The sequence below is a fragment of the Pipra filicauda genome, unplaced genomic scaffold (genome assembly GCF_003945595.2).
Source record: "Pipra filicauda isolate LSUMZ 115617 unplaced genomic scaffold, ASM394559v2 scaffold126_size2276778_pilon, whole genome shotgun sequence".
In the NCBI taxonomy this organism is placed as follows: Eukaryota; Metazoa; Chordata; class Aves; order Passeriformes; family Pipridae; genus Pipra; species Pipra filicauda.
This window is the reverse complement of record NW_024103729.1, coordinates 2,120,213-2,147,034: the sequence shown is the minus strand read 5'-3', so window position 1 is coordinate 2,147,034 and position 26,822 is coordinate 2,120,213. Positions and strand designations below refer to the sequence as shown.

General features: G+C 38.9%; 2 protein-coding genes and 2 long non-coding RNA genes across 10 annotated transcripts in view; 3 read left to right on the top strand and 1 right to left on the bottom strand.

Annotated features, from left to right (window-relative positions):
- TRIP12 (thyroid hormone receptor interactor 12) overlaps positions 1 to 779 on the bottom strand; it is an 80,433-nt gene extending 79,654 nt beyond the window's left edge. For 3 of the 6 annotated variants that reach the window (XM_039389863.1, XM_027739145.2, XM_027739203.2), the window contains exon 1: positions 608 to 778. The gene's annotated coding sequence lies outside the window, so the exon portion shown is untranslated. Of the gene's footprint in view, positions 1 to 607 lie in introns of all 6 variants that reach the window. The other 3 variants (XM_027739184.2, XM_027739213.2, XM_039389882.1) reach the window with 2 other exon arrangements.
- LOC120324956 lies at positions 766 to 2,559 on the top strand. Its single transcript, XR_005566687.1, has 2 exons — positions 766 to 1,425; positions 2,368 to 2,559. It is a non-coding gene; the product is annotated as an uncharacterized LOC120324956 (long non-coding RNA).
- A 2,181-nt stretch (positions 2,560 to 4,740) lies between these two features.
- LOC120324957 lies at positions 4,741 to 14,965 on the top strand. Of its 2 annotated transcripts, none has more exons than XR_005566691.1 (2): positions 4,741 to 8,277; positions 13,239 to 14,965. It is a non-coding gene; the product is annotated as an uncharacterized LOC120324957 (long non-coding RNA). The 2 variants fall into 2 exon arrangements; XR_005566689.1 differs by having other exon boundaries at positions 13,236 to 14,965.
- A 434-nt stretch (positions 14,966 to 15,399) lies between these two features.
- Positions 15,400 to 26,754, top strand: FBXO36 (F-box protein 36). The gene is given in 4 exon segments (XM_039389937.1): positions 15,400 to 15,610; positions 17,467 to 17,624; positions 22,203 to 22,346; positions 25,670 to 26,754. Coding segments are annotated over 4 exon segments (669 nt in total). The 3' UTR covers positions 25,826 to 26,754.
- Positions 26,755 to 26,822: the final 68 nt, after the last annotated feature.

Below are 26,822 nucleotides of genomic sequence, written 5' to 3'. Positions count from 1 at the left end.
TGTTTTTTCCTTTAAGATATTCGATAGCTCCTTTAGGGGAAAAAATAAAAAGGGGGGGGGGAGGAGAAAGGGCCATTGGGGGAAATGGGGCCCAGCGGAGTGGGGGAAGGAAGACGGGGAAGGGCATCGAAATCGGCACGGCAGTGTCAACACTGACACTGCCCTTTTGTATCAGCAGCCACACAAGGCCCGCGGAGGGGCGGCCGCGCTGCCCCCCCCGCCGGGCGGCCCGGGAGAGCCGAGGGGCGAGGGCTGTCCCCGCAGCGGGCCCGGGCACTGCTTGGCCATTTTGTCAGCTGCGTTTCCACCCCTTCCCTCGGCGGCGAGGGCCCCACTCCCCCCCTCCGGGCCGCCCCACACACACTCACCAGCGCGGCGCCGTGTCGTTCCCAGCTCCCCCTCGCTCCCCCCCCCCATCTGCAACAATGCTCCGGGATGGCGCCGCTCCCCTCCCCCTGCCCCGGGCCGCCAGGAAGGGCAGCTCGGCTAATGCCGGGGATGACACAACAGGCCCTGCCCGGAGGCTGCCGAGGGGCCCAGCGAGCGCCCCACCGCCCCGTGCCCGCCCCCGCGGCGCCCCCTGACCGAGCGGCGGGGCCCCGGGTACCTAGTTTGTCCCGGTGCGGCCTCCGCAGACGCTCCGTGCCTCCCTCCTCCCGGCAGCAGCCGCCTCGCTTCCCTTCAATTATCAGCTGAAGCCGCAGCACCGAGCGGCGCCTCGTCCGCCGCCTCCGCCGCCGAACCCCTTCCAGCGGCGCGAGGGGGAGGCCGCGGGACTACTTTCTCCCGGCGCCGGGGCCCCGCCGGGGCCCGCGCGCCCCCCGGGCCGGCGGGCGGCCCCTGCCCCGGCTGCCGCTCCCCGCGCAGCCCCCGCCGCGGCCCGGACCGCGGCCCGCTCGGTGCGCTCGGCGGGGCCGCTGTCGGCGGCCGGTATCCCTCCGCCGGGGTCGTCACCCCGGGTCCGCGAGAATGTCCGCCCTCGGGGCGGGCGGGGGGCGGCGGGGCCGCGGGTCTGCGCTGGCACCGGCGGCGGGGGTCGGACCCTGCCCGGCACCGCGGCGCCGCCGGGGCTGCTCCTTTAAGAGGGGGCCGGGCCCGCCGTGACCCCGCGCGATGTCCGCCCCTTCCTGGTTGCCATGGGGACCGCCCGCCGGCGTCCAAAATGGCGGCGGCGGAGCCGCGCGGAGCTGCTGCTCCTTCCTCCGCCCGGGAAAGAAGGAAGGCGACCGGGGCCTGTCCCCGGCTCCTGAGGCATCAGCGGCTTTAGCGAGGGCTTGTGCTTGAGCAAGGAGCTCCTTGCCTGGGCAGGACGGGGGTCGCCTGTTAACGCCGGGAAGCGAGCCGGGAGGCGCCTCCAGTAAGTGCTGCAGGCCGGGCCTCCTGAGGGCTGGGAACGCTGGGCCGCGGCCCGGGGATGTGGTGTCGGTGAGTAGCTGGGCAGCAGGTAAGGGTTGGGTACAAAAAGGGTTATTTTCAAGCTTTGGTGAAAGTGGGTCTAGACGAGGAGCCTCCGTATATGGGAGATTCCTTCTACCTGGGAAGGGGCTCTGGGTGAGGACCAGAGGAAAGGGGGAAATAAAAATCCTTCAAAATGGTGAGTTAATAGCCTTGCAAAGACGTATCTTCTGTGATCTCGTAGCCTTAAAATAGATCTAAGTCTACGCTCAGAAATGCCTCACAAGTAAATGAAGTATTAACATTTAAAGTGAATAAGTAACAAATCCTTAAGTAATGTCACAATATTCCTCCTAAGATAAGTCTAGCTGCACTCTCAGAATAACTAGATTAAGGTGGGGGGTGTCGTTCTAGGAATATAAAATTAAATTGCACATCTGGGAATGGGAAGGCTATATATATTTTCCACATGGTACCTGAAGATGTTTGCGTATCCTGCCTAACGCCTCTGTACGTAACTGGTTTTCCAAACAGGGAGAAAAGCAATGTTAAATATCCTGGAAGAGTTTTTTGAACTTTTTTTTTTTAAAATATGCTACAAAATGTGGTTTATGAATATTTTTCAGAATACTCTAATAGGAATCATCAATGAGGAATACTGAACAGTAAACAAATGAGATTTAACAGATCTCGTTATGAGTTTATAAGGTTATGAAATAAAACTGCAAATATTCTATAATTTTTGTTACATTTTTTACTTAGTTGACTTTATATGCATGAGAGATGAACACAAATGCTTGTGTCTGGCTGGACATACTGATTTAGAAGCTGTAAAATTTCAAAAATTTTTCTGAGAAAGTTTTTAAAATGTCTCACCAGAACAAAAAACACCATTGTATTTTAAAACTAGAAGGAAGTTTTTTGGTTTGTTTTCATAAAGTAAACCAAAATAACGAACGTATTTTATTTCAGGGAAAAATTGCTGCACAATGACTGGGAAATGTATGCTTTTGAACAGCTGAAGTCTTGTAATGGGCCTGTCCCATTGACCCCATGGGAATCCTATCAGTGCCCTGCTTGTTCATGGAATATGTAATTCAGTGTTATGGGGTATTTACCATTCATTTTTGCACTCAGATAATAAAAGTAAGATGTCCCTTTTTATTATTGCAGTCTTCAGTGTTTTGATTCTCATATCTGTTTCCTGTCAAACACTTCAGATATCTATTCTTGGGTTTTCAGTTGCCCAAATATATCCTGAAAACAAACCAGTCAGTTAACATAACTGTCAGTGTAAGGAAGTTAAAATTGTTCTGCAAATGTTTATTGTACAAAGCCTTACTAGAAACTTGGTGTCATTGAAAAATAACTGGTTTAGATTATTGGAAAAATTCAGCTTTGATTTTTATGAGGATAAGATCATTTGAGTATGGTGCAGTGAACATATGTATTTGAATATATCACTATATTGTCTGAAGGTAATTGCCTGAAAGACCTCACAGTCTGTGCCTCCAATCTTGCACACAGTTACCTGGACACTGAAACTTGCTGCTTTGAATAGTCCCATTCTTCAAAGTAAGTGGCTTCAGAACTGTCTCTTGGTTTTCTTTAAAAACAAAAAGGGAGTTTGTGGCTGCATACTGGATTTGAATGAAGGCTTCCATATTTCTGTAAGTGTTGCCCTACTTTGAATGGTCTACTTGAGCTTTACCTGAGCAGTAAATTCAGCTCCTTCAGGATGAAGTTATCAATCTACTGGGCATGTCTTATACAGCTCCAGAGTGTTTGTACCTGTGGTCATTGCCAGGATTTCCAGCTATTAACTGACCATCAAGTCCAGCTGTCATAGAGCCAGAAATCCTGTACAAATACAGGATATCTTAAGAATGGCTTAGGGCAAGAAATTTAATTGGACAAAGAGGCCATATCAGAGGGGTAAAAACAAGTCCATGGCAGCAGACTTTTGTGTTCAAATGAGTCATGTGAAATATCTGTGGCTTTTGTGTAGCTTTTTCCCCTGTTCAAGGGAATTAACATCCTTCTTCTGTCCTGCAACCTGATAGGTTGAGGATGTTCTCCAGAAGGCATTTTTGAAGTCTGCTGTGCCTGCCTCGAGTCACTACAGTAGGCCCAACATGCTGTATAACTAAAAATAAGTTAACAGGAAGTACTGTAAATGAACATAAAGAATGTCTCTGAGAGTAGAGTTAAGTATACACTAAGTTTGCTGAAGCTAAGTATAGGACAATAGTCAAATAAAGAGGACAAGACAGACAAACAGAGAACCTAGAATGTGACACTACAGGGGCACACTAGTTTCTGCATGGGCTGCTTCAAGGAGGAAGAGTAAGAAGAAGGGGGAGTCCTGTAACTCATTGCAAATAACTTTTCCAAAAGGAGACTACATAGGTGCAGATGCATAAATGAGCATTCATGGAATACAGTTCAACCAGCTGGATTGTGTAAAAGGAGAAATCTTTTTGAGCCATCAGTGAAAATAATTTTTTTTTCAAGTAGCTATTTCAAGTCAGCAATCATAATCTCACAAATGTAGAGAAACTACTGAACATATTTCCCCTGTGTGGGCATCTGCCAGTTCCACTGCAGAAATATAAGACTCAAAAAGACGACTCCAGGTCATCAAGTCCTAGTGCCTGCTGTTTCGTTCAGCCACATAATAGATCTTCATAGCATAAATGGGATTTGATGTTTCAAAGGTAGTGAGGGTTTTTCACACAGAACAATTGCTCCAGACCATCACTTCTCTGATGGTTAGAAAGGCAGTTATGCAGACTAATTTACAGCTTCTTCTGTTTAGATGTCTCGTGTGTAGGTAACAATGCTGTATATGTGTGTGTATAATAGTGTGGTTCTTCGAGGCTCCTTCTTAGGCCCAGTGCTCTTCAATCTCTTCATAAATGACTTGGACACAGGTCTCCAGGGGATACTGAGCAAGTTTGCAGATGCCACAAAACTGGGAGGAGCTGTTGACTCCCTCGAAGGCACTGCAGGGAGACCTCCACAAATTAGAGGGCTGGGCAATCACCAACCATGTGAAGTCCAACAAGGGAAAGTGCTGAATTCTGCACCTGGGATAGGGCACCCCTGGATGTACGGACAGACTGGGGAATGAGATGCTGGAAAGCAGTGCCAGGAAAGGGACCTGGGGGTCCTGGTCGATGGCAAGTTGAATGTGAGTCAGCAGTGCCCTGGCAGCCAGGAGGGCCAACCGTGTCCTGGGGGCATCAGGCAAAGCATCGCCAGCCGGGTGAGGGAGAGGATTGTCCCGCTCTGCTCTGCACTGGGGCAGCCTCACCTGCAATATTGTGGCAGTTTTGGGCACCACAACATAAGAAAGATAATAAGCTATTGGAGAGTGTCCAAAGGGGGGCAACAAAGATGGTGAAGGGCCCCCAGACTGCTCTGAGTTGTTGTGAAGGAGAAGCTGGTGTACATGGTGTACATGTCAGGATAAACATACTAAATAGAAAAACATGCTTGGCCATAAAGGAATCCTGTACTAGGAATCCTGCTAGAATTCATGGGAACAGTGAATAGCTTTTGTTTTGTGTGAGTGCATGTAATATTACATAGACTGGGAAGTCTTTTCTCAAGACTGACATGAGGGATGGCAATTTGTGTCACGTATGCCTTTCCATTATCTTTCACTGTACGTGTTTTTCACTCTTGAAATGCCAAATTAATATTTGATATGCCAGTTATAATTTGGCAGGGTTTATCACAAACAATAGATGTTATCTGTTTGTACAAAGCAAGTGATAAATCATATGGCCTCCAACACTAAATGTAAGATGGCTTAAAAGAGCCACACAAATAACTCTTTAAAATAAAATTTCTTATAAATTTTCTAACAGATGATAAGTACAGGTTTTGAAAAGTGCAGTGAGAGGAATCCAGATGGTGGGGTAGTGTAGAAAAGATGGGTCACTCATTTTGGTCAAACAAGGAATGTAGACACACATCCCCCACTCCCCCCCAAAAAAAGTCTGGTGCTTAATCTGCTTATAGGGCAGGCTGATAACTAGAATGATGAGGCTGGTAACAAAAGAAACGTAATGGGAAAATGATCCACTCAACATGTAATTAATACCAGCATCTGTCACCATTTAATGAATGCTGCACTAATCAGAGGATTTTGTCATGTTAGTAAAATGTGGAGCTACTTCCCTGTAAAAGGCAGGACTGACACGTACACAACAGCACCGGCATTGTGTGCAATATTCCACACAGGGGCTGCTCACACAACAGTCAGGATGGCTGAACTTTGTCAAATATGCAACTGCAGAATTGTATGTTTGGTCAGAGCTCAGCAACTGCATTCTCTAGCAAATATATACAGGCCATGTAGATGAGCAAACAGTGCAAGTAACCAGGCAAACAGTTCTGATGGATGTTCTTGTTCTTTACCCCTCATTGCTCCTATTGTTTAGTGTTCGCCTCTACATCTTCAATCAGTTTCTGATTAAATCAATACATTCTGAACACAGCATGTTATTTTGGGTACTGAGAACTACAGTATTTTCTTAAAAGACCTTACAATTAACTGTTTTAATTGAAAAAATAAAGTTGTTTTCTGGCTTTTTAGTTTTAAGTAAAAATTCTGAACCTACAGCACTAAAATCTTTAAGAATTTTTTTTTAAAATCCTTTCTCAATAAACAACTCAATTCTATGTCTAATCCCTGTAAGTACTAAATTAAAAAAAAACACAACAACAAAACCCAAACAAAAACCAACAAACCACACATGAAAAAAAAAACACTTACGAATTATCATTTTCAATAAAATTTCAATTTTAGGAGACATAATAATAAGTGATTATTGTAATGATTGTGGGCTGGTTGATTTTCAGTTGTGAGTACCTTTGGGTTTTATTAAACCTGCAAGGATAGCTCCTCCATTTGGGAAAAAAGGTATTCTAAAGTTAACTATTGAATGCTGGCCTTGTTTTTAAGTCTTAATGATGACATTTGATATGTAACCTATTTGACTGACAGGAGATGCCATTTGAAGTGCTTAAGCCAGATGGATTGGAGGGGGGGGAATTAACAGATGTTATAATAGTAATTGAGCTGAAATTAATTTCATGTTATACAAAACAATGTTTTTGAAAGATGTCTTATTTTAAGTAAAGATCTGTGGGAGATGAACCTTTTTCAAAATTCTGCTATTTTATTTGCATTTGAAACCTGGAGGATGCCATACCAATTATTGCCTATCTGGACCAATTCTATTTAAGTCTCTTCTTTGACTTTTCAAAGCAAGAATTTGTTCTTAACAAACAAAAACAGCACAGAAATTTTTCTAGAGGGCGTTTAAAAAATTATATTTTTGTTATGAACTATCTGTATGGAGGACTTAAATTGCATAAAACTAGGAACTTGTTGTTGTCTTAAATTAGAAACCTTTCAAGCATAGTTTGATGAGCTCAGAAAGAAGCCATTTTGTCCCAGCTCAGAAAATGTTCTTTTGTGCTTAAAAAGTGTATTTCCAAAACAGTCAAACACTTTCATGGTAATGGTATCACACACTATTAAGCAATTATTATCAGCAGAATGTTTGTTAATCCTAAAATACATAGGGAAATCTCCTTTGCTTTTTTGCTGTCTCTAATTCAGACATCGAAGGAAACAGTAGAGCTGCTTGGAAAATGGAGACAGTTTCTCTGGGGAACTAATGCTGTGTTGGAAAGATATGAATACTGTTGTCAGGTATTTCTGTGCAAAGCTAAAATCTGTTGTGATGTTGTGTTATAGTTCGGATGCCTCTTAGTACCTCTCACTTCTTCCATGAAGCACCACCTCTGGATGTATGCAGTCACTAGGTCTTATCCATAATGTTTTGGGGAAGATTTGGGAATACTTTAGTCATGCTGCAAATTGAAGATGTAATCCAGCACAAGAACCCAACTGACATATGGGCTTTTAACAACTGAAATGCAATTTCTGATGTGTAGCCCTAGCAGTGCTGGCATTCCAGGGCTTTCCTTACTGGCGGATCAAGATTTCTCTACAGAAGCATCACATAACAGCAGTCAGTGGTGAGCTTTTTCCTTTCCAGAAGACTCAGTTCTCTCTTTTTTGAGGGGTGGTTCTTTTGGGTTTTTTTTCCCCCACAAACTTTACTAAACTGTGTGAAACTCTGTGAAACATTTATTTATGATTTGAAATTAGAAATATAACTGGTTCTGAGTCCTTAAGTAGTTATTACTTGTAAAGTTCAGTTGTTTGTGAGCCTATGATAACTCTGTACTGTTGTGTGGGCTTATAAAATTCTTTCTGTAGTAGTTGACCTGTCCTTTGAAGATGCAGTGGAATATTCTTGTATCAATTTCAATTAAGGTATGTTAAAGATGATAAAGTAATCTTAGTTAATTCTCTGTTACCATTGTTTGCTATTACTCTGGTTTTTCTGTATCACTGGTGGCCTAGAGATGTATTTTTTTCTTTTGTGTCAGCTGGGTTTTGTCTCCTCATAACTAGTCTTTAATATACAGACAGCAGTGACACGCAGAATTGCAATGTTTAAGCTCCCATTTTAAGTTTTATGTATGATTTTAATGTTTGTGGCTTTCTTCAAAAGTATTATGCTTGATGTAGTCCTACCTGCCAAGGATGATTTCCAGGTCATGAAGGTATAATAGTTTCTCAAGGTAAGCAATCACAACTACCTTCTGCTTAATTAAGTCAACATTTCCTGCTGTACCCAAATGTTGCTCACATGTTCATTATTGTCAGTGCTTCTTCCAGAGAAAGATTTAGTTATATTTTTCACTTGCCTTACTTTAGGTAGTACATCCTTGTCCATGTTGTTCTCTCTCTTGCGATTCTTCAGGAGTAATTCTACTTTTGTGTTGCCAAAGGTAAGTTTGTGTTCTTATCTATTGTCTTGTTTTGCTTTTTTCTGCTTCAAGTTCGGAAAAGAGTTATTTCTTCTTTTCTGTTGCCTTTATTAACCCAGAGCAATTTACCTTATTTCATTTTCCATATGCACAGTAGCATTCATGATGAAGAACTTTCAGGGATATTTACTTGACTAGGCATACCATATATTTACACTTTGTTCATTTACCAAAAGTCAATTAAATGCAATCAGTAAAGTGTTCAAAGGAAGAAGGCAAGAAAGGTGGAAGGCAAAGCTAGAAAAAATCAGGATTTTTAGCTCAGTGTGGGCAGGTCTTATCTAAAGATGCACTAGTGTAATTTAAAAACTGTTTTTTTTAAACAAACTTGCTGGTCTAAACTGCTCTATGGATTCTTATTGTAAAGATTTGCTTGATTTTGATTGAGTATAAACTAAATCAATTTGTGTTAAACAGAAATAAGCCTAAATTAAACCAAAGTAAAAGTGCCTGCAGCTTTTGGATGGACTTCACTAAATTAGATTAAAATTGTGCACTGGGTGCAACCAGTGTAAATGTCATTTGTTGGCTGAAACCTAAATTACACAAATTATCTGGAGGAGGGTGGGAACTAGAAGAACAAACAGTAGTGCACAGTAAAATGATCAAAATGATTTGTTGAAAAAGGCAAAATAATACTGCAGAAGCGTAAGAGAGTGTCTGAAGCCAGAGTTCTAAATAACATAATAGGATGATAGTGAACAATAGAGTGAAAGGAATGACAACAGATGGGGATTGCAGGCAAGAGGAGCTGTGTAGCTGGAAAGCATCAAAAAAGCAAGCAGATACTTGTGACAGAAAAGGCAATGTATGTTTTTAATATATGTGCACATCAAATTATCATGACAAATGATAATGAAAGGATAGATTTCAGCATTCACTAAGGTGGTGCTACAGCTGAACTGTGCAATTGTTCCCACCTCTGCAGTTTACAATGAGACTGAAACCTAAAGGTAACAAATGTTAAGTTTCATGTAAAACAAGTAATTAAAATTGGACTAAAAAAACCTAGTATTTGAAGAAACAGGAAAAAAGTCAACCAGCTTTTCAGAGAGTATGCTACCTGTAGTACTGAGCTGAGGACTGGTTGAGAAATAGGACATACTTGTTAACACAGCTTTTTCTGCAAACTGGAGACATAGGCAGGAATCAAGTATATCAGAATGCCTGCACAGTGTGATGGATTCTTTAGTGCTCCTGTCTTTCAATCTGAGGTGGAATTAAAGCTGTAAATAGACAGAAAGGGAACTTTGGAAAACACTCTGATAGTGTTAGTCTGTTCTTAAAAAATGTGATGAGATTTTAGGGGCCACTGCACTAGGTGTTCCTCCAAATTTAGAGTGAGGGGTGTCAGTGCTGGAAGTGAGATGCCCACATAAGAATACAGGAAAACAGTTTTCAGCAGATATTAGATTAGACTGGTTGCAGATGTATACAAATCAGGAGGATAAGAAGCATCCAAGAAGGGAGCAGTGGGATGATTGAACTAAGACTTCATCTGTAATAAAAAGGATTGCCAGTTATGTGTACATACCCTGCTAAAAGAGGTGCAGATTCCCTAAAAATTACTTTGCACAGCTGCACTTGAGGACTTTTTGAGCACATAGCGGGGAGTCTGACTGTTCTGTTCTGTTGATTGGGTTCTTTACTCTAAGAAAGAGGAAAAAACCACACACAAAAAAACCCACAAAAAACCTAACCAACCAAACAAAAAAAAGACCACCCAAAAACAAAGCAGAAGAAATTTAAAGCACAGACTAGACCTGAAATTGTAACAAGAAGACCTTGAAACTGAATTAAGGAGGACAAAACTAAAAGAAATGATTTTAAGTGAAACCTGTCAGTGTGTTATCCATCTAGAAAGGAATGTTATGCCTTGCACTTAGCTTGCATCCTTTGTTCTGTTAAGTAGTGGAATAATCTCTTTGTGGCAGTCTTATCTAGGTCTGCCTATTTAATCACATTAATAAATGGCAAGTATCATGCTCATAATTGAAGACTCTGATCCTCAAGAGTAATATTTTATTCCCTCTGATAGTGTTGCTTTCCCCTCAGCACATCCCCTCCTTTCTGCATTGTCTCTCGCTCTTGTGCTGTCTCTCTGATCTGTGCACAAGTCTGTATAAAGGTAGATGTTACCTTCCAAAGCACCTGTGCTGTTGGCAGCTGTGAGAAACAGCTTGAGCTACTTTTTTTTTCTTATTTTCTTGACTTTTTATGTATTCCTTCTCCCACCTGCAAAGTCTAGGAAAACCAATGAGGAAAGATAGTAAAATAGGAATAAACCAGGTATGTAACTGAGAAAAGGGAGGAGGCCATGGCAAGGCAGCAGATTTTGTGCTCAAACATAACTACTGCATTCCCCAAAGGAAAAGACAGTTATTTTTTTTCCAAGCTTTTACTCCATCTTCCTCCTGTATTTTACTAATATGTTTTTCAGATGCTTTAAGTGGAAGCCTTTGGTAATCATGCACACATGCACACAGAGCTAATCCCTTAAGTGGGTTGATGCTTCAGAGTATGAGTGAAGTGGGGGAAAATTAGCAACTTCATAGTTGCTCCATATGAAATTTTGAAATTGAGATATTTCTTTTCTTCTTCATGCACTTGAAATATTTGTTAATGGCAACTCACAAAACAGTTTGCCTTGACACCAGAAAGTCATCTTTCTTTCCATATGCCATTGTCTTTACAGCTGTACTCTGCTACAGTCACTGTTGTATTTTTGCTTGCTAACTAAATTGTTTTAATCTCTTGCTATTTATTAATAGTAATTTTTTTTCTCCAAAACCAAAGCAGACATAGGGCAGGGAGGGTTTGCATGATGACTGTTGTGGCCCTACAAACTTCCAAGTACACACTGGTCTGAGAGAATGTTTTTTTTCCTTGGAGAACAGTTTATTTAGCACAGCTTAATAGGTTTTACACTTCAGACTCTGGCATATCTGAAACGGACATCCCTTAGAAAGATGAAAAATGGACTATGTCTAATAAATGCCAAAGAGACCTATTTTTGCTTCTCACGAGTGCACATCAAAAGAAAACTATTATCCTGTAGCAATGTAAACCTATCAGTGTAGACAAAATAGTAATTTGTATCATTTCCTGTACTACAGCAAATGCAAGGACAGACTTTCGTATCAATTGTCAAATGAATTAGGGACATTGAAAGCCCTACCTTAGATTTGGAAAGAAAGGTAATAAATTGCCAGAAGAACAAAATGCATCCAATTTCACAGACATAGCGGGCAGCAACTGGTACCTATTTAATTTCATATTGTTCATGCCTGAAATAAGGAATGGCACCGGGGCATGGCTTTAGTTTAATTTCAGTTTGGTGGACTCTTGCACTATTGCACTCAGATGTGTTTCATTTTTTGTGCTTACTCCTATAAAGTTGTCCTTCAGAGACTTCTGGGAACCCTAAATAAATGAAGGCTTCATTAACTGCGACCATTTTACCTTCTTTTCCAAGGAAACAGGACAAAACCTGTCAGCAGTTTTGAGGTACACACCACCACCACCCCCCGCCAAAACCAGTGTAGTCCCTTCTGCCAGGCTGCATTTCCTAGTGTTCACATTCTTGCATATTAACCCAATCAAGACTCTCAAAATAATCTCCTTTGGCCAGTCAAATATTTTCCTTACCAAGAATCTAACTGGGTTTGAAGACAGGAGGAAAAAAGGAGACTTAACAGATTCTTCAGTTCCACAAGATCTGCATTCTTGCTTTTAAGTTAATCACAATGTGCCATTGTAGCCTTCCATGAAACAATGCCCATGTGTGTTACTGTTCTGCCCAGCTTATCCCCCAGGGATCAAAGCAGCCCTGCTTTAGTGCCTCAGTGTCACCACGTGAGCAGAGTCTCGCTCTGCCTGAAGTGATTTAACATTTTACTTTAGTTCTTTCACAAAGACCTCTGCCTTGGCAGTGCTACCTGACTCCATACCTTAGACACAATACATAATTGCCTCTTCTTGGTGAAAAGTGAGTAAAATTGTAAGGTACCTAATTTCCCTTTTCTGAAGTGACCTAGAAGCCAGAGCTTCGTTTGCTTGCAAAATGAGCATAGCTTTGTCTAAGCCTAAAGGTTTCTGCTGTCCAACTCAAATTTTCCTTTATTCCTTACACAGTCAAAGCTGTAATGTGGATGTAGCTGCAACTGTGTGAAAAACTTTGCTATAAAGTAAAAAAAAATTACCATAATATCAATTTCTCAATTAGCTGTGGCTATGTTAGAGTAGAAAAACCTATGCCAGCAGGGGTGCTTTTTCATAAGTAAAATTGCATCTACACTGACAGGCACTGGACAGATGAAGGAAGCAGGTAAGCTGGTAGTTTTCACTGTGCTAATTAATTTCAAAATTCGAACATATATATCTAGCAAAGGCATTTGACTTCATGGCTTGGAAGTTGTGCCTAGCTTTACAAATTCTTAGGCAACAGATTAGCAGATACTGGCCTCAAGCAACCAATTAACTCAAAAATATTTAGGTATACAGATCATGACTTTAGAAATATCTATTTTATAGTTATCTCCTTTAAGATATTTCAGTATGCTGATATTTATTCCACTTTCATTTTGTATAGATTTATGTGAGGGTAAAATGGGCAATTTCTATACCAAGGTACATGAAAATGGATTGTTTTAAAACCAATAGATTCATTTGAAATTGTAGCAAATATGAGACAATATTGTGCAAGAGAAAATGAGATAAAATGAGGACAGAAGCGCTTGAATACTCTAATTTTGAAATCAAATTTTTGTGGTCTCCCCCACTCTACAAAATCCAGCCAAAAGCAGAGATTTATTTTTTTTAATCTATGGAAAATTAATAGAATATGAGATAAAATAGTCTGAGAGAAGGGATTTAGAGATAAATCACTAAGACTAATAGAGAACATGACTTTTTTTCAGTAGAAGACACAAGGGCTCCTTCACTGCACAGGGAAATGAGAGCTTGGACTGCAGTGACAAATCCAAGGGTGAAAACAAAGACTGGGGATTTAGGCCATTCACCTGGGACAGAGGAAAATGTTTAGCTCTAGATCTCCTGAATCTCAACAACACTATTTTCTAGATTCTGCAGTCACCTTCCTTCTCCAGTGAATGTTTAGCTATTTAAAGGAGAACAATTTAAGGGGAAAATAATCTCCCTATAACCTTTAATCTGAGTTATTATATTTTGAGTTTCTGCAGCCGAGTCTGGAGAAGTTTGAAATCCTAAAAATGTGTATTGGGGAAGGAAGAAGTTCCTTGTATGTGCCTTTGTACAGAGCTTCACAATTCACACCTTCTGTCTTGACCTTCCCCCAGAGGTTTCTCAATAGACAACGTGAGTCTGTCATGTGAGACTTGTCTTTACTTATATAACTTTCAAAATAGATTAAATTAAGGGAAGGTTGAGGCCAGCATCCTTAAAAGATGGCTCACCACCATATGACAAATTTCAAATATTATTTTCTCATGCTATGTAAATAGTAACTATGCTTCTGGTAATTTGCAGTCCTGATTAATTTTGACAATACATACTTACTAAATAGTTCGTTTTTTGCTAATTTTCACTTAAATATTTTGGTTGTTTTATTTGTTTAAAAATTTCCTATGACTTTTTACCTGAAGCCTTGTCTGGTTGCTGCTGTTTAGATTTGGTTTTGCTCTTCCTTTCCTCTTCTCTCTTTTTTCATGAAGAAATGCCAACAGAATAAGCAATGTGGCAGTGAATTGCTTTAACACTTGCACCTCCAAATAACATCCAGAATGGAATGTGTCCATGGTAACCAGGATGCACTTACAACACTTTCCATTCCTCATCTTTTTAATCTATGCAAATAATATAGGTACTACAAAGTCTATGCATTATTTTTATTTGAAATAACCACATGCTAAGAAATTATCAAGGTAATTGCAGATTGTCCTGGGTATTTGTACATAAGGAAGTTTTTTAATGCAATTGGCAGTTTGTTCCACTGTAAATCAAAGAATAATGTTTAGAAAAATCACAGTGGTGTTCAACAAAATTACTTGAATATTTTACTTTTCCTGTGCCTCTGCATGTTGGCCTGATCTTTCCATTTTGGCAGAGAGTTCTACTGCAGTGTGCTTCCTGGTATAACAATTAAAAGGAGGTAAGATTATGGAAATATGTATTGCTGTAGTTTTTTTTAAATTAGTATTAAAATGCTTTGGAATTTATACTTCCACACAATAATGCTATAAAGTAAATTTTCATAGCCATGTTAAAACATCTGTTGTAATGCACATGGGTATTTAATTTGTAGAGTATTGACTTAGTGTTTCATTTTAGAGTTTGTTAGATTGTATAAAGATAAAAATCTGATTCAAGAGTCTATAGACACATATGCCCACTCTAGTGTTTGGATTAAAGACGTTCTTGTACACTCACATATACTTAAAGTTACATTATAGATAAATACACACACACACACAAAATACTAAACAAAAAATACATGGAATACTTGCTGTGAAAAGTTTGTCTTGCTTACACCAGTGCAGAATTTCAGTATCTGCTATCTGTATACACTTTGTTCTGTTGTACTGTATATCCCATACTGAAAAGTATTTATTAATGTATTTAATTTACACATTGTAATTTGTGGTGCAATATATTTCTGCTTTTTTAAGAATTAGACTTGTGTGTTCATTTTCTGTACAACCTTATAGATTTAATCTGTAGAATATTGTTCAAAAGTTAGAAAGCAATAGCTGTTAATCATTTTTGGCAAGTGGTTTTGGGGACAGGTAGAACTATTTTCTTTTTCAGTAACACTTGGCATTTTCATGCTGAGAAATGGGGATTTTTGGTTTGGGTGTTTTGGGGTTTTTTTCTAATAAATGTCACTTCCAACAGTAACATGAAAAAGCCCAGAGAAAGCCTATTAACCATGTTCCTTTTCTCCTTTAACAATGGGGTTTTTCCCCATAGGATACTGTATTCTTGCATACCATGTTGAAGGGTGTGCAAGCTGAGGAACGTGTTACAAAGATGTCTTTTCTTTCTCTATTTGCATATCAGTTTTGTTCTGACCTTACTCTCACCTCGTGTTTTCCACAAATAAGAATGGCAGTAGCCCTACATGCTGATTCTCCCTACACTGCCAGAGATAAAAAGAGCTTTTGGAAGTACAGTACAGCATTCAGTGTCCTATTATCCCCGTGGTGGGCTGCAAACATACCAGTTCTAAAGCCTTCCCAGGCACTAAAATCGTCTCTGGAACAGAATGACAAGGGCTTTACAATCACTTCTGCATTGAATCCTCATGTTACCACTAGTATATGAAACGGGGTTATTTTAGCAACATGGTAATCTATATTGTGCATGTACATTGCAGAACTGTTAATTCTGCCATGATCAAATGTTTCAGTGGTGTGGTTTACTTTTCGTATATTAAATTCTAAAATGCAGATTGGATGAATATTTTTTGCCTTCAAAGAGGCAACTGTTTCACTGCAAAGGAATAAAGATTGTGTGTGTATTGTAAAATAGGATGAACTTACGTAACTGAGTAGGATGTTTTTTTCATTTATTCACATAATAAGGGTACAGAGTATTACAGATATGTCTGAGCTGTAATTGAAGCTATTCTGTATGTATGCAATCAGAAATATGATTTAGCATTCTGATTACCCCCTATAATGATGTATTAGCCACAACAGCCATCAAAATGATAAATTTTAGCTGTCTATATTTGACATTCAAATGTAGATGTTAAGCCTTTATTCAAACTTGTTTACTGTTGCTATAGCTAAGAGATTAACAAAGTAAAAGAAAGACTTGAAAAATACAGAAATGACTGGTGTCTTAGCAGATCATCTGGAATCTGAGCTTTAATTTGAAAATTAGTGATGAAAGTGAATGCAACTCTTTGGGAGTTACAAATACTTAATTCTCAACTTTAAAATCTACATTTTATCACTGAAATACCAGAGAGATCTAAAGTTAAATTCGATGTTGAGAGATGTAAACACTGTTGTCAGATCTGATTTGTAATGATAAATTTAACTCTGTTCTTCAGTCAGTATATGTGAGTATTGACTGTTAACTCAAGGCTTGCTTTCAGTTTTCCTTTTCAACATGCCAGTAGAAAAAATAAAGCTCTGTGGAGTTTGTTTTTTATATACACATATAAAACACATAAGTGTTTATATAAAACATATGTGTGTGTGTGTTCACCTCACTAGTATTCTCATTTGTCAGTTGTATCACTCGTATCAGGAATCCACCTATAGATATGACAGTGTAAACCCCTCACTTTTCTCAATGAACTGGAAGGAAATAAACCATATTAATATTAGTAAGACTAGAATATATGTTCTTTTAACCTTGCCTACAATAGCAAGTGAATCTTACTTGTGGCTTGGAGTGTGATCTTTACTAGCATGAAGGGAGAAACGTGATTATGACTTTCCTCTCCTGTAGACCCAGCTGTGACAGCAACAAAAAGAAAGTCAATATTAAAAGCTGACACGCTGTTTAAGCACACAGGTAATGTTTTAAGAGAACTCTGGGAAAATTACTGATAGTCAGGGCCACTTATTCTCCAGCATTTCATAGCTACCTAATTTACTATTCATAGTAATTTTTTGTCTCAGTTGCATGCTTTGTAATGCAGATTTTCTTTTTCTGTCTCTGAAAATGTGAGTTGAACATGTACTTCTGGAGTGCCTTTTCCAGAGTGTTCAGACAGTCTTAAGTGCTGAGCCTTTGAACTGTCCTATTAATTTTGATTTTAACAAAACGTTAAAATCACAGTGTAACTTCCAACACTGCCACTTTTGAATGCCTGAGCAGTTGAATGAGTATTTCTACTTATCAGGCATTAAATTATGTGGTTAAATTGTGTTTCTGTGACTAAATGAAAAACAAAACCAGAATGTTTATAGTTTTGCCAGTTGAGATGTCTTTAAATGTGTGTTTATTTCTACAAACAATTTGCATGCAGGGGTTGGGAATGTTTTCTTTGTATGTAAAAACATTTCACACTTGTTCTAGGTGCATTCTGGGATGTTTATTGTCCTTTGAAGCATGTTTTAGGGCTGCTGGTAAAGTAACCATGGTCTGATCTCTTACAATAACTTTGTTTTGGGACTGTAGTAATATTTCCACAATCTGACACCTGAATCTGAGTATTTATCTCATGGTACTTGATACTCATTTCTTCTGCTTTTTTTCTTTTTCTTCTTCCACAATTGTGGTCACTTAGGAGTGAATTTCATCAGTTAAGACCTGGAGAAATTAAAGAATCCCAGGAGGATTTTTTTGATGATTCATCTCTTCATAGGAGATGATAATAAAAATTACAAATTTGTGGTGGCATATAATGGAATAACATAGCAATATTGGTCTGTAATAACTTCCTGAAAGATGTGATTGCTTTGGCTAATAGACTTTTTTCCTATGAATTTATTAATATAAATTAATGTATGAATACAGGAAAAAACAAAAAGCTGTGACAGTAAACCTAAATATATTATAAAACCCAGCAACACTGATAGTTTCATTATAAGACAATGACAGAGATTTTACCAACAAAAATAGGCCAGGAAGCAATATTTTTATGGCTAATAACTCATAATGCTCTGTGGCAGCCCATTTGTTTTTATGGCCACCTGGATCCCCAATCTGATTTAACACAAGTAACCACAAATGCTGCAGGTAATTGGGACTATGCAAGTGCAACATGACTTCAGGAGCTGCAGCCAGAAAGACATCACTAAATAAACCTCAAAGGTAGACTGGCCACTGAGAACATCCAAAATAATGATGCATTTCCCCAAAATTCTGTGGAACTGTGTGTCCCAAGTAGTTATTGCTTTGCATCTTCCTATAATCTGCGTTCTCAGTAATGGATTAACTTTAAGAGATGGTCATGTCACAAGATACGGTGGATCCTGATCATGGCTCACAGAGGAACGTATCCTGAAAATACTAAGCCAAAGACACATTAATTCACTAACTGGAGGGAATAGATGAGGTGGGCTATGACCTAGTCTGGAAATGGAGAAGTTCATAACTGCACCTGCAGGGACTGCAGTTGAGATCTGAGGCTTTTGTAGCCCAAGAGACCTGACAGGACACCTTGGATTGGGGAGATTTTATTCTTTTTTAAATAAACTGCTCTTGTATTCTGTTTGTGTACAGATATTGAAAAAAATTAGTTACAGATGTGACTTCATATTTATCCTATTTTTATTATGAACTTGAAAGGTGTCATTTTCAAATGAAGTCCTGTTTTTCTCATCAACAGTTTTCAGTAGACATCATCTTATTGAATCATCATCTTATCTGAGTAAGTTGCCCAGGGAGGTGCTGGAGTCACTGTCTCTGGAAGTGTTCAAGAGGTGTCTGGATGTGACAGGGGTGGTTATGGTGGTGCTGGGTTGATGGTTGGACTACATGATCTTGAGGGTCTCTTCCAGCCTTGATGATTCTAGGATCCCATGGTTATTTACTCCTGGGTGGAGGAGTTATTTACTCCTGGTCTGCTTTCCCAAGGAGTATATGAATCTTGGGTAAGTGGTATGGTGGTAGGGAAGAGGGTAACATTATATATCTCTTTTCAAGAATAAACTTGACTGTATCTTCATTTATGATCTCGGATAAGACCAACATGTTCCCTATGCTTTGCTTATTAAAATCTAACACTTCCTACGGCACAATCCAGAGATTTTTAGCCCTGGTGATTTAGCGTGGTCTGCACTTCTATGTTTAGGTTTGTGTTCTTCGGTTTGTGTTTCTCATTCCCTCTATAACTTTTGCAGCTGATCGATATCAAGTGATCTGACAGAAACAGTGACACTTCCTTAGGCCGGTGGGTGGGAGGCTGCAGGTGAGCACTGTTGGTGTTCAGGGATGGACACAGCACACCTTCTAACCTCAAGTGACTGCATATGTGCACAAACCATGGAAAAAGTCTCAATCAGCACTCACAGTCCATGACAAAACCAATCTTTAATTCCAGTTATTACTGCTTGTTTTGACTAGAAGGGGAATGAATGTATCCTGAACCAATAGAAAATGGACTGCCTGTTGGATTTGGCTCAGGGTGTCTTTAAATATGCTGGGTTTTTGCAGTAGACATTCATAATTGCTCTGTTAGTTGAAGCAGAGTTGTACCACATTTTAATTTGTGGCAAAATTGATCATCAATTTTTATAAACTTGAGCTTTCAAAGAAGTATTTTTCTATACTTTTTTGTTTACCGCTGGTGGGTTTATTTTATTTACCTCATAAAAGTAGATTTGACATGTGAATATATGTTAGTGAGAAGGATTTTAGTGGGGTTTTTTTCCATTGCTTATAGTGTAACATTTTCCTGCAGCATTTGATATTAATATGATGTCACAATAAAACATCTGTTTTACATTACCTGGGAACAGTGATTCAAATGATTACATTACTGTTAACATGCAGTTTTCTACTATTACTCTGTGTGTTTTCAGTAGGTTACAAATAAGATCTGCCTGCTTTTTCTTGAAAAGTATTGCTGGTAGTTCAGAGGCTTCCTATCCCATAGGAAGTATTGAAAGCCACAATTGCCATTCTTTTCTAACATTTGATCATTTCTTCCTTCTAAAATCATCTCAAAATTTGGGAGTTTCCCCTCAATTTTTTATTAAAATTATCATATAAGATAAAAGTGCTTTGTTTTCAGAAAAGTGCTAATATAAATAGAAGTATTATGAGAATAAATTACTATGTTTGTGAGAAATTGTATTGTTATCCTGACACTATTTCTGTCCATAGCTCTTGCTGTTCCACACAATCAGATGTTTTTACACCTCCTCACCTCCTGTTAAAGGGAGCTTTGCTGCTCCTAAGTATTCACAAATTATCATTTTTTCTCTTAATTCTCCACAAATATATATATAGGAATTATATATATATACATATATATATATATATATATGTTCTGGAATAATATTCTAGTTATCCTTACTGATTTTTTTGCCAAATGAGTTCAAAGAAAAAACTCATCATCATCCCCATGGTTTGCTGCTAAATATTTGGTACATACCCCAGCCACCAAAATGTTTTCCTGTTAAGTATTGGTATTTCCTGTTCTTATCTCCTAGTTTTCATTCCTAAGATTTTATCTGTTTTCATGGTTTTATAGTAACTACCATACACCTATAAACATCTGTGTTTGATTTGAAATGTTTTCTGTTCTTTTTGGACAGTGAAATAACTTATCATTAGTTTCTTTTCGTAATCTCCATCAAGCCAAGAGGGTAGAGCAAGGTTTTATATATGGTTTTCCAGTGATGGAAAATAAATTGATGATAGTGTCGAGCAAGAGAAGAGAGGTCTACTTATATTTCTGGATGAGTGAACAAATAGTACAAGTCATCAAATAGTCTCCAGCACTCACAGGATGAAATTTTCATAGAAAACTTGAAGTTCAATAGATTTTCACAGTTAGTTCATCATTAGCTGCAGATACATTAATAAAGCAAAATAAACACAGCTAAATATATTTTAAAACAGCCAAAACAGATCACATTATTATTTCTAGAAATAAATAATTTTAAAGAAAAACTCAGATATTCATGTGGTAGCCTGCTTAATCTTCAACATGAAATACCTGCTCAGTGTATTTCACCATCATCATCATTCCCAGTATGTGAAGATTTTGATCATCCTTACATACCAGCCTGAATTAATCAGCCCAACCATTTTTAGTTGACTGTGTAGATCATTTTGTACTTGCATAAGGAATTTGAGGAAAATTACCAACCATATAGAACTGACATGCTTGGAAAGCAAAAAAGCAAAGGAGAACTGACAGCAAACTGCACTTGCAGCACGGAAATGAAAGCTTGCATAATATTGGGCCACCTACCCAAAGACACGAAGGAAGATAAGGCATTAGCTTCCTTCTCCATAGCTACCTTAGGAATATTTGGAAGGAAAAAAGAAGGAAAGTGTCTTAACATCTTAGCAGTGAAATCATGTAATTTTCAAAGCTCTTTCAAATGTAGCCACGTAAGCTTGAATTTTGTAACTAATTTATAAAATACTTTGGAAGGAAAATGGCTGCATCAAAATTGGCCTGTAGTTAGTATAGTTTCAATTTCCATGGTTCTGTTTCTCTCTTTGTATCACTCTAATGTACATGAGAAGATAGATTCTAGTTAGCTAAAACAAAAACAAACCAACCAACAAACAAAAAAGCAATAAAAAGACACCACTTTGGATGTATTAGAAAAAATTTCCAAATATAAAAAATACTAATTCTGCTTTAAATTTTGATTGCGTATGAAAAGGCAAAAAAAGTCCTGTACTAATCTGGATGACTGCATTCATTTTGTTAGATCTTAGGAAATCAAAATCTTCATTAGACGTGTAGCAAATTGAATTCGGGATTCTGTTTTATAATGAACTAGTAATTTTATTACAGCAATTTGATAAAATAGATAAGTGATCTGAAGAAATAGTGTTAAACACAAAAGACCAAGTTCCAAGTGGGACACAGAAGCAGAAATAATTGACTGTATGACTGCACGATGGGAAGTAGCTCACTAAGTAGGAAACCTACAAAGAGAGAATTTGGTGTATTAGATTATAAAGGAATGAGCCAAAAAATGTCATATACTGAGTAATTAGCACAGTCATTATGTAAAAAGATCTATATGCATGTGGAAAAGTGGATCCAAAAATGGTTCTGGATGTTCATGTTAAATGTTATTTTCTCTAGAAAACATTAAAAAAAAAAATAAGCTGACTGTTGGTGTTGGTTTTGGGTTTTTTTTTAGAGATGTATGTGAATAACTTGAGATTATTGATAAGAAATTTTAGGCTTTTACAAGTCTGTCACTTGGGTTTGGTTTCATTTTTTTTCCCTGTACTGTTTGGTGCCAAAGTTCTGGAATCTGTGGCGAGATAAGTAGGACTTCCTGGAACGGCTTCCTGTCCCATTGCTCCTGTACATCATTTCCTTTCTGGAGCTTGAAGATATTGCCAGACTTTCTCAAGTTTCACACAGGTCTGAAACAGTAAAAATTTTGGCATGTTGGTTTTGATTCATCTCATTGGTTTAACATAATCGTCAATCTGTCTGCTTTACTTAAGACAAGTAAAGTAAGGGTTGTCTCTTCATTGAGCTAGATCTTAGAGAAACAGTGCTTATCCTGCAAACTTTTATTTTATAATAAATAGTGATGCAGACAATTCCATTGCCACCCGTGGCTGGATGTTATGCCCTACTTCCAGGATTAAGTACTGGAAATGTAAAACCTTTGCTTTGTGTTATGATTCGTATTATTGTAATGTTTAGAAACTTCAGCCACAGCCTGGGATCCCCTTATGTTAGGCTCATTAGCAAACAAAAAGTCACTGCCATTCCTTACATTTACATCTGTGACAAAAGACAGGAGCACAAGGAAAGACATTTTTTCTTTTTTTTTCTTTTTCTTTTTTTTTGTTAGACTTTACTGCAAGAAACTGTAAGAAACACAGGAGGAGAAAGAGATGACTTTATGCTTGCTTGCTAGGAAGCTCTTTCCAGCTATCAGGAAAGCATGGGAAATAGTATGAACATGTTGAATTTAAACTTTAAAGAGAGAATAACAGAAGTCACCACTATTGGCTGCCTGGAGCTCAGAGCAGCCTGCCTGTGCTGAATGAGGGGTAATGAATTGGAAGGGTAGCCTGGACATTGCAGAAGAATGAGGGGCAATCTGTCCCTCATATTGAAAAGTCCTTCACTCAGAAAAGTCATATTGGAAAGGCCTTTGAAAGGTCATCTGTTCCAGCTTCCTGGTCTGTGCAGGGTCAGGAAATTGGGATAGAAAGATAATGTGTTCAGAGCTATGATCTAGGAATCTTATTTTTGTGGGTCTGAATACCTCAAAACTGTATTTTCTATCCCAGTCAGAGCCTGAGAAAAGGCTGCTGCAATAACTCCAGTAGGGGGAGAAAAAGATTTTAGCTTATGAAAAACAGGAAGAGAAATGTTTTAAAGGGAAAAATAACTTCTTATCCCCAAGGGTGCTGTAGGAGCCTAGAGTGAAGCCTGTCAAGTTATGAGTTGAGCAGTTAATGAAAACATAATGGTGAGACCTTATGAAAAAGTTAAACCCAGGTTTAGTTGTCTTGAGTCTGCTGTGACAACTAGATACACTCTGAAAGACTTCAGAGACACAGATTAACCGTGTAGTGTGGAGAGAGGATGTGTCTGGTACAGAGCACATCTCCAAACTGTATCAGGATGAGATTGCTCCCAGGGTTTCTATTATTTTGAGGCTACGTGGGTCAACATTTCAAGTTGTGTGTCAGACTGCTGGCAGTCCCAGAGGACGTGGCTGTGCTGCAAAGGTGTTACAGATGCTTCAGCAAGACAGAGTTCAAGTGAGCACAAGAAATAGGAGACAGTACAAAGAAAGCACAGGAGAACATGGCAAGTCAGGAAAATAGAGCATGTCATTAATTTAGAGATGAAGGCCAGATGGGAGTAGATAAGCTTGCTGAGTTCTGGGCTTTATTTCAGTTTGCAGATAAAACAGTCGATATTGTGACTGGGAAACAACTGGTTAGAGAATAAGGGAATAAAAACAACTAAAGGAGAGGAAGAGAATGGATAGAAGAGAGGTCAGGAAATTATTTGTTAGTATATCTGGAATTCATCTGGCATTTTGCAGACTGTGAGTGGAGCAGGATGAAGTACTGTGCAGGGCAATAAACTTTTCATTAGTTTAACATAAAGCCTTGGATATTCTGGAATTTAAGGAAATCCTAGAAAGAATTTAGTTGCATGATAACAAAGATAAAATTTTGGGACAATGAAATAACCTACTAGAACTAGTAGGTTCTCTTTCTCTCATTTCAGAAGTATTTTTATGGAATTAAAAATTTGCCCCAATAATATGAGTTTTCATTTCCAAAATAATTCACGTGTAGGCTGGAATGCTGCTCTCTGTGGAATTATAAAATATCGTATTCGGATTTTATATTTTTGTCCCGGCACAAGGGCAGGGCGGGACTCGTTTCGGTTGTTTTGGGACGAGCCTCTTCCAGAATTCCCGGTGCTGCGGGGACGTTCCGCCGCCAGAGGGCGCCGGGCCCCCGGGGCACGGCCGGAGTCACCGGGAACGGGGAAGAGCCGCGGGAACGGCGGGAGCGGCCGCGCTCTGCTCCCTAGATTTATTTTTAATTTTCTTTTTAACAGAACACTGTGTTTGGAAATAAAAACATTTGATAATAAAAACCAGCCTCTGCTATTTTTAACTTCACGGTGTCCATTTCTCATGGGAAAAGCTGAATGGGGGAGAGGTAGAGAGAAAGCAGAAATTCAAAGAAAACTTTTAAAAGGTGTATATTTTCATTTCAGCACTCCTACAGCAACTTTGCCTCAATGATCCCTGCTTTTCCTTTGCTAAAACGTGCTAGGATGTTGTGTGTGCCTGCACAAGAACAAACAGTTCACACGTACAGTGACAGCTTTGCTGTAGGCAGTGAATTAAACAGTTTAAGGTATTCAGCTCCATCAGCAGTAACACAAGTTATACCAGGACTTTTGCTGTTCTATTTCTGTTACCACTTACCAGCCACTTGAATTGGAGTCATCGAGTACAACTGCACTTAGGTCCCTGCAATTGCACATGTAGAGAAGTGGAACGTTTGGGGAAAAATCAGTGTTGCTGTGCTCTTGTATTACTTACAATGGGTAGATAATACATAATGACACAGAGTATCTTCCTAATTTTTTTTTTGGTGATAGTTCTGTCATCTAATAAATTACATCATTTTTGCTTCCTCTTTATAATATTTTTACCTGATTTTTTTATGGAGTCATTCTGAAAGAGAGAAGCACCTCCTGACAAACAGGCTTAATCCTTACAGTACTTCTGAAAGTTGCCTAAAATTGCATTTCTGTTGTAAGCCCAAGGCTTCTCTTACGTCCTTGAAAACAGATTTGTATTTCTGATGTGATTTCTACATCCTGACAAGTCTTTTGGCATCAACTTACCCAGCTCGGTTGATTTCAGAGCAGGTGTATGAATCACATACCAGGAGATTATGGCATTACAGCTGCTTTTAGTGTGGCAGAAAGGCCTTTGATATCATACCAGAAGAAGCTTCTCAGATATTTCACAGAACAACATGGGATACCTTGCACTGGCAACTCTGGGCAAAACTTCCACTGATATCTTGTGAATTTTAACTAAAGCTGTGTCTTTCAAGATACGTGGGCAGCTCACGCTGCAAGTGACCTTGATACAAGGCCTCTGTGCTGTCTAAACACATTCTGTGTAGTAGAATAATCACCAACGAGTAAGCCAAATTATGATTTCTAACCCTCTACTTTCTCTTACAACTACCTGTGTGACAGTGGGAAACTATTGTGGAGAACTTGTGTGACACAATCACACCTGAAATGAAGGAGCTGGCATAGGAAGTGGGCTGGAAACCATTCTCTGCACACAGATGTCCACTGCAGCTACAGCTCTGAAGGAGGAGGCAGAAACAAGATGTTCAGAACAAATAACTGAATAAAGGTTCATTTTTCACTGAAGCAATTGTTGTAAGGTGTGGGTTTGCTGTTTATCGGGTCAAACACATGGACTTCTTTACTGAGGAAAGCAGATTTCTTTAAGGATTGAAAGAGGAAAACCAAAATATGTCTTACTAGGAGCAACATGTAAACAATACAATCTTTAATATGTTGGGCATCCTGAAACTGTGTTACAATCAGCATCATAGCAGTTACTAGTAATATAAATGGTTGTGGCTTCTTTGTACTTCTTCATTCTGACTTGTCTGGTTTGTATATCTGCTATCCACTCCCTGGCTTATAGCAGATGCTGTGGCAATGTCATTAGTACCCTTACAGAAGCATCTATCACTTCGTGCTAGAAAAATTGCTCTTGAGCGCTGGGCCTTTTACTGTCCCCCACAGTAAATCTGCAGTGTTTACAGGCCAATAACATGGAGCTGGTTTCCAGAGTTTGATGTGTGTTGAAATGTTTTTTAAATTAATTATCTAAACTTCAAGCAAATAATAATTTTGTCACCAAGAAGAAACTTCTTTGAGGGTGTGGATCAGATGATCATCCTCATCTTGGACAATCCTTGAACACCATGTTAGAGGCACTCTGCCAGGATGGCAAATGGGAAACGTGTTTCCTTCATCCTGCTGATGCAGGAACTAATTTACTTCCATTGTTCAAGTTGCATATTTGATAAGAGATATTTGCTGTCTTTCAAGACTGTTACTATGGTTCCTTAAGAGTGTATATATGTATGTATGTATATATCAATATTCTGGAAGCATTTGGTGATCATTGATCTTAGAAGAAACACATATATATCCTTTCTTCTTTGTGATTCTTTCATTTTAGGATAATGACAAATACAAATTTCATTATGTGGATAAAACACTGTCCTAACTGAATTAATAAATGAACAGAAAGTGTATTTTTGGGTAATGTAACTTTATTCCCAACATACGGCCCATAGAAAGATATAATGCAGATATCACAAGT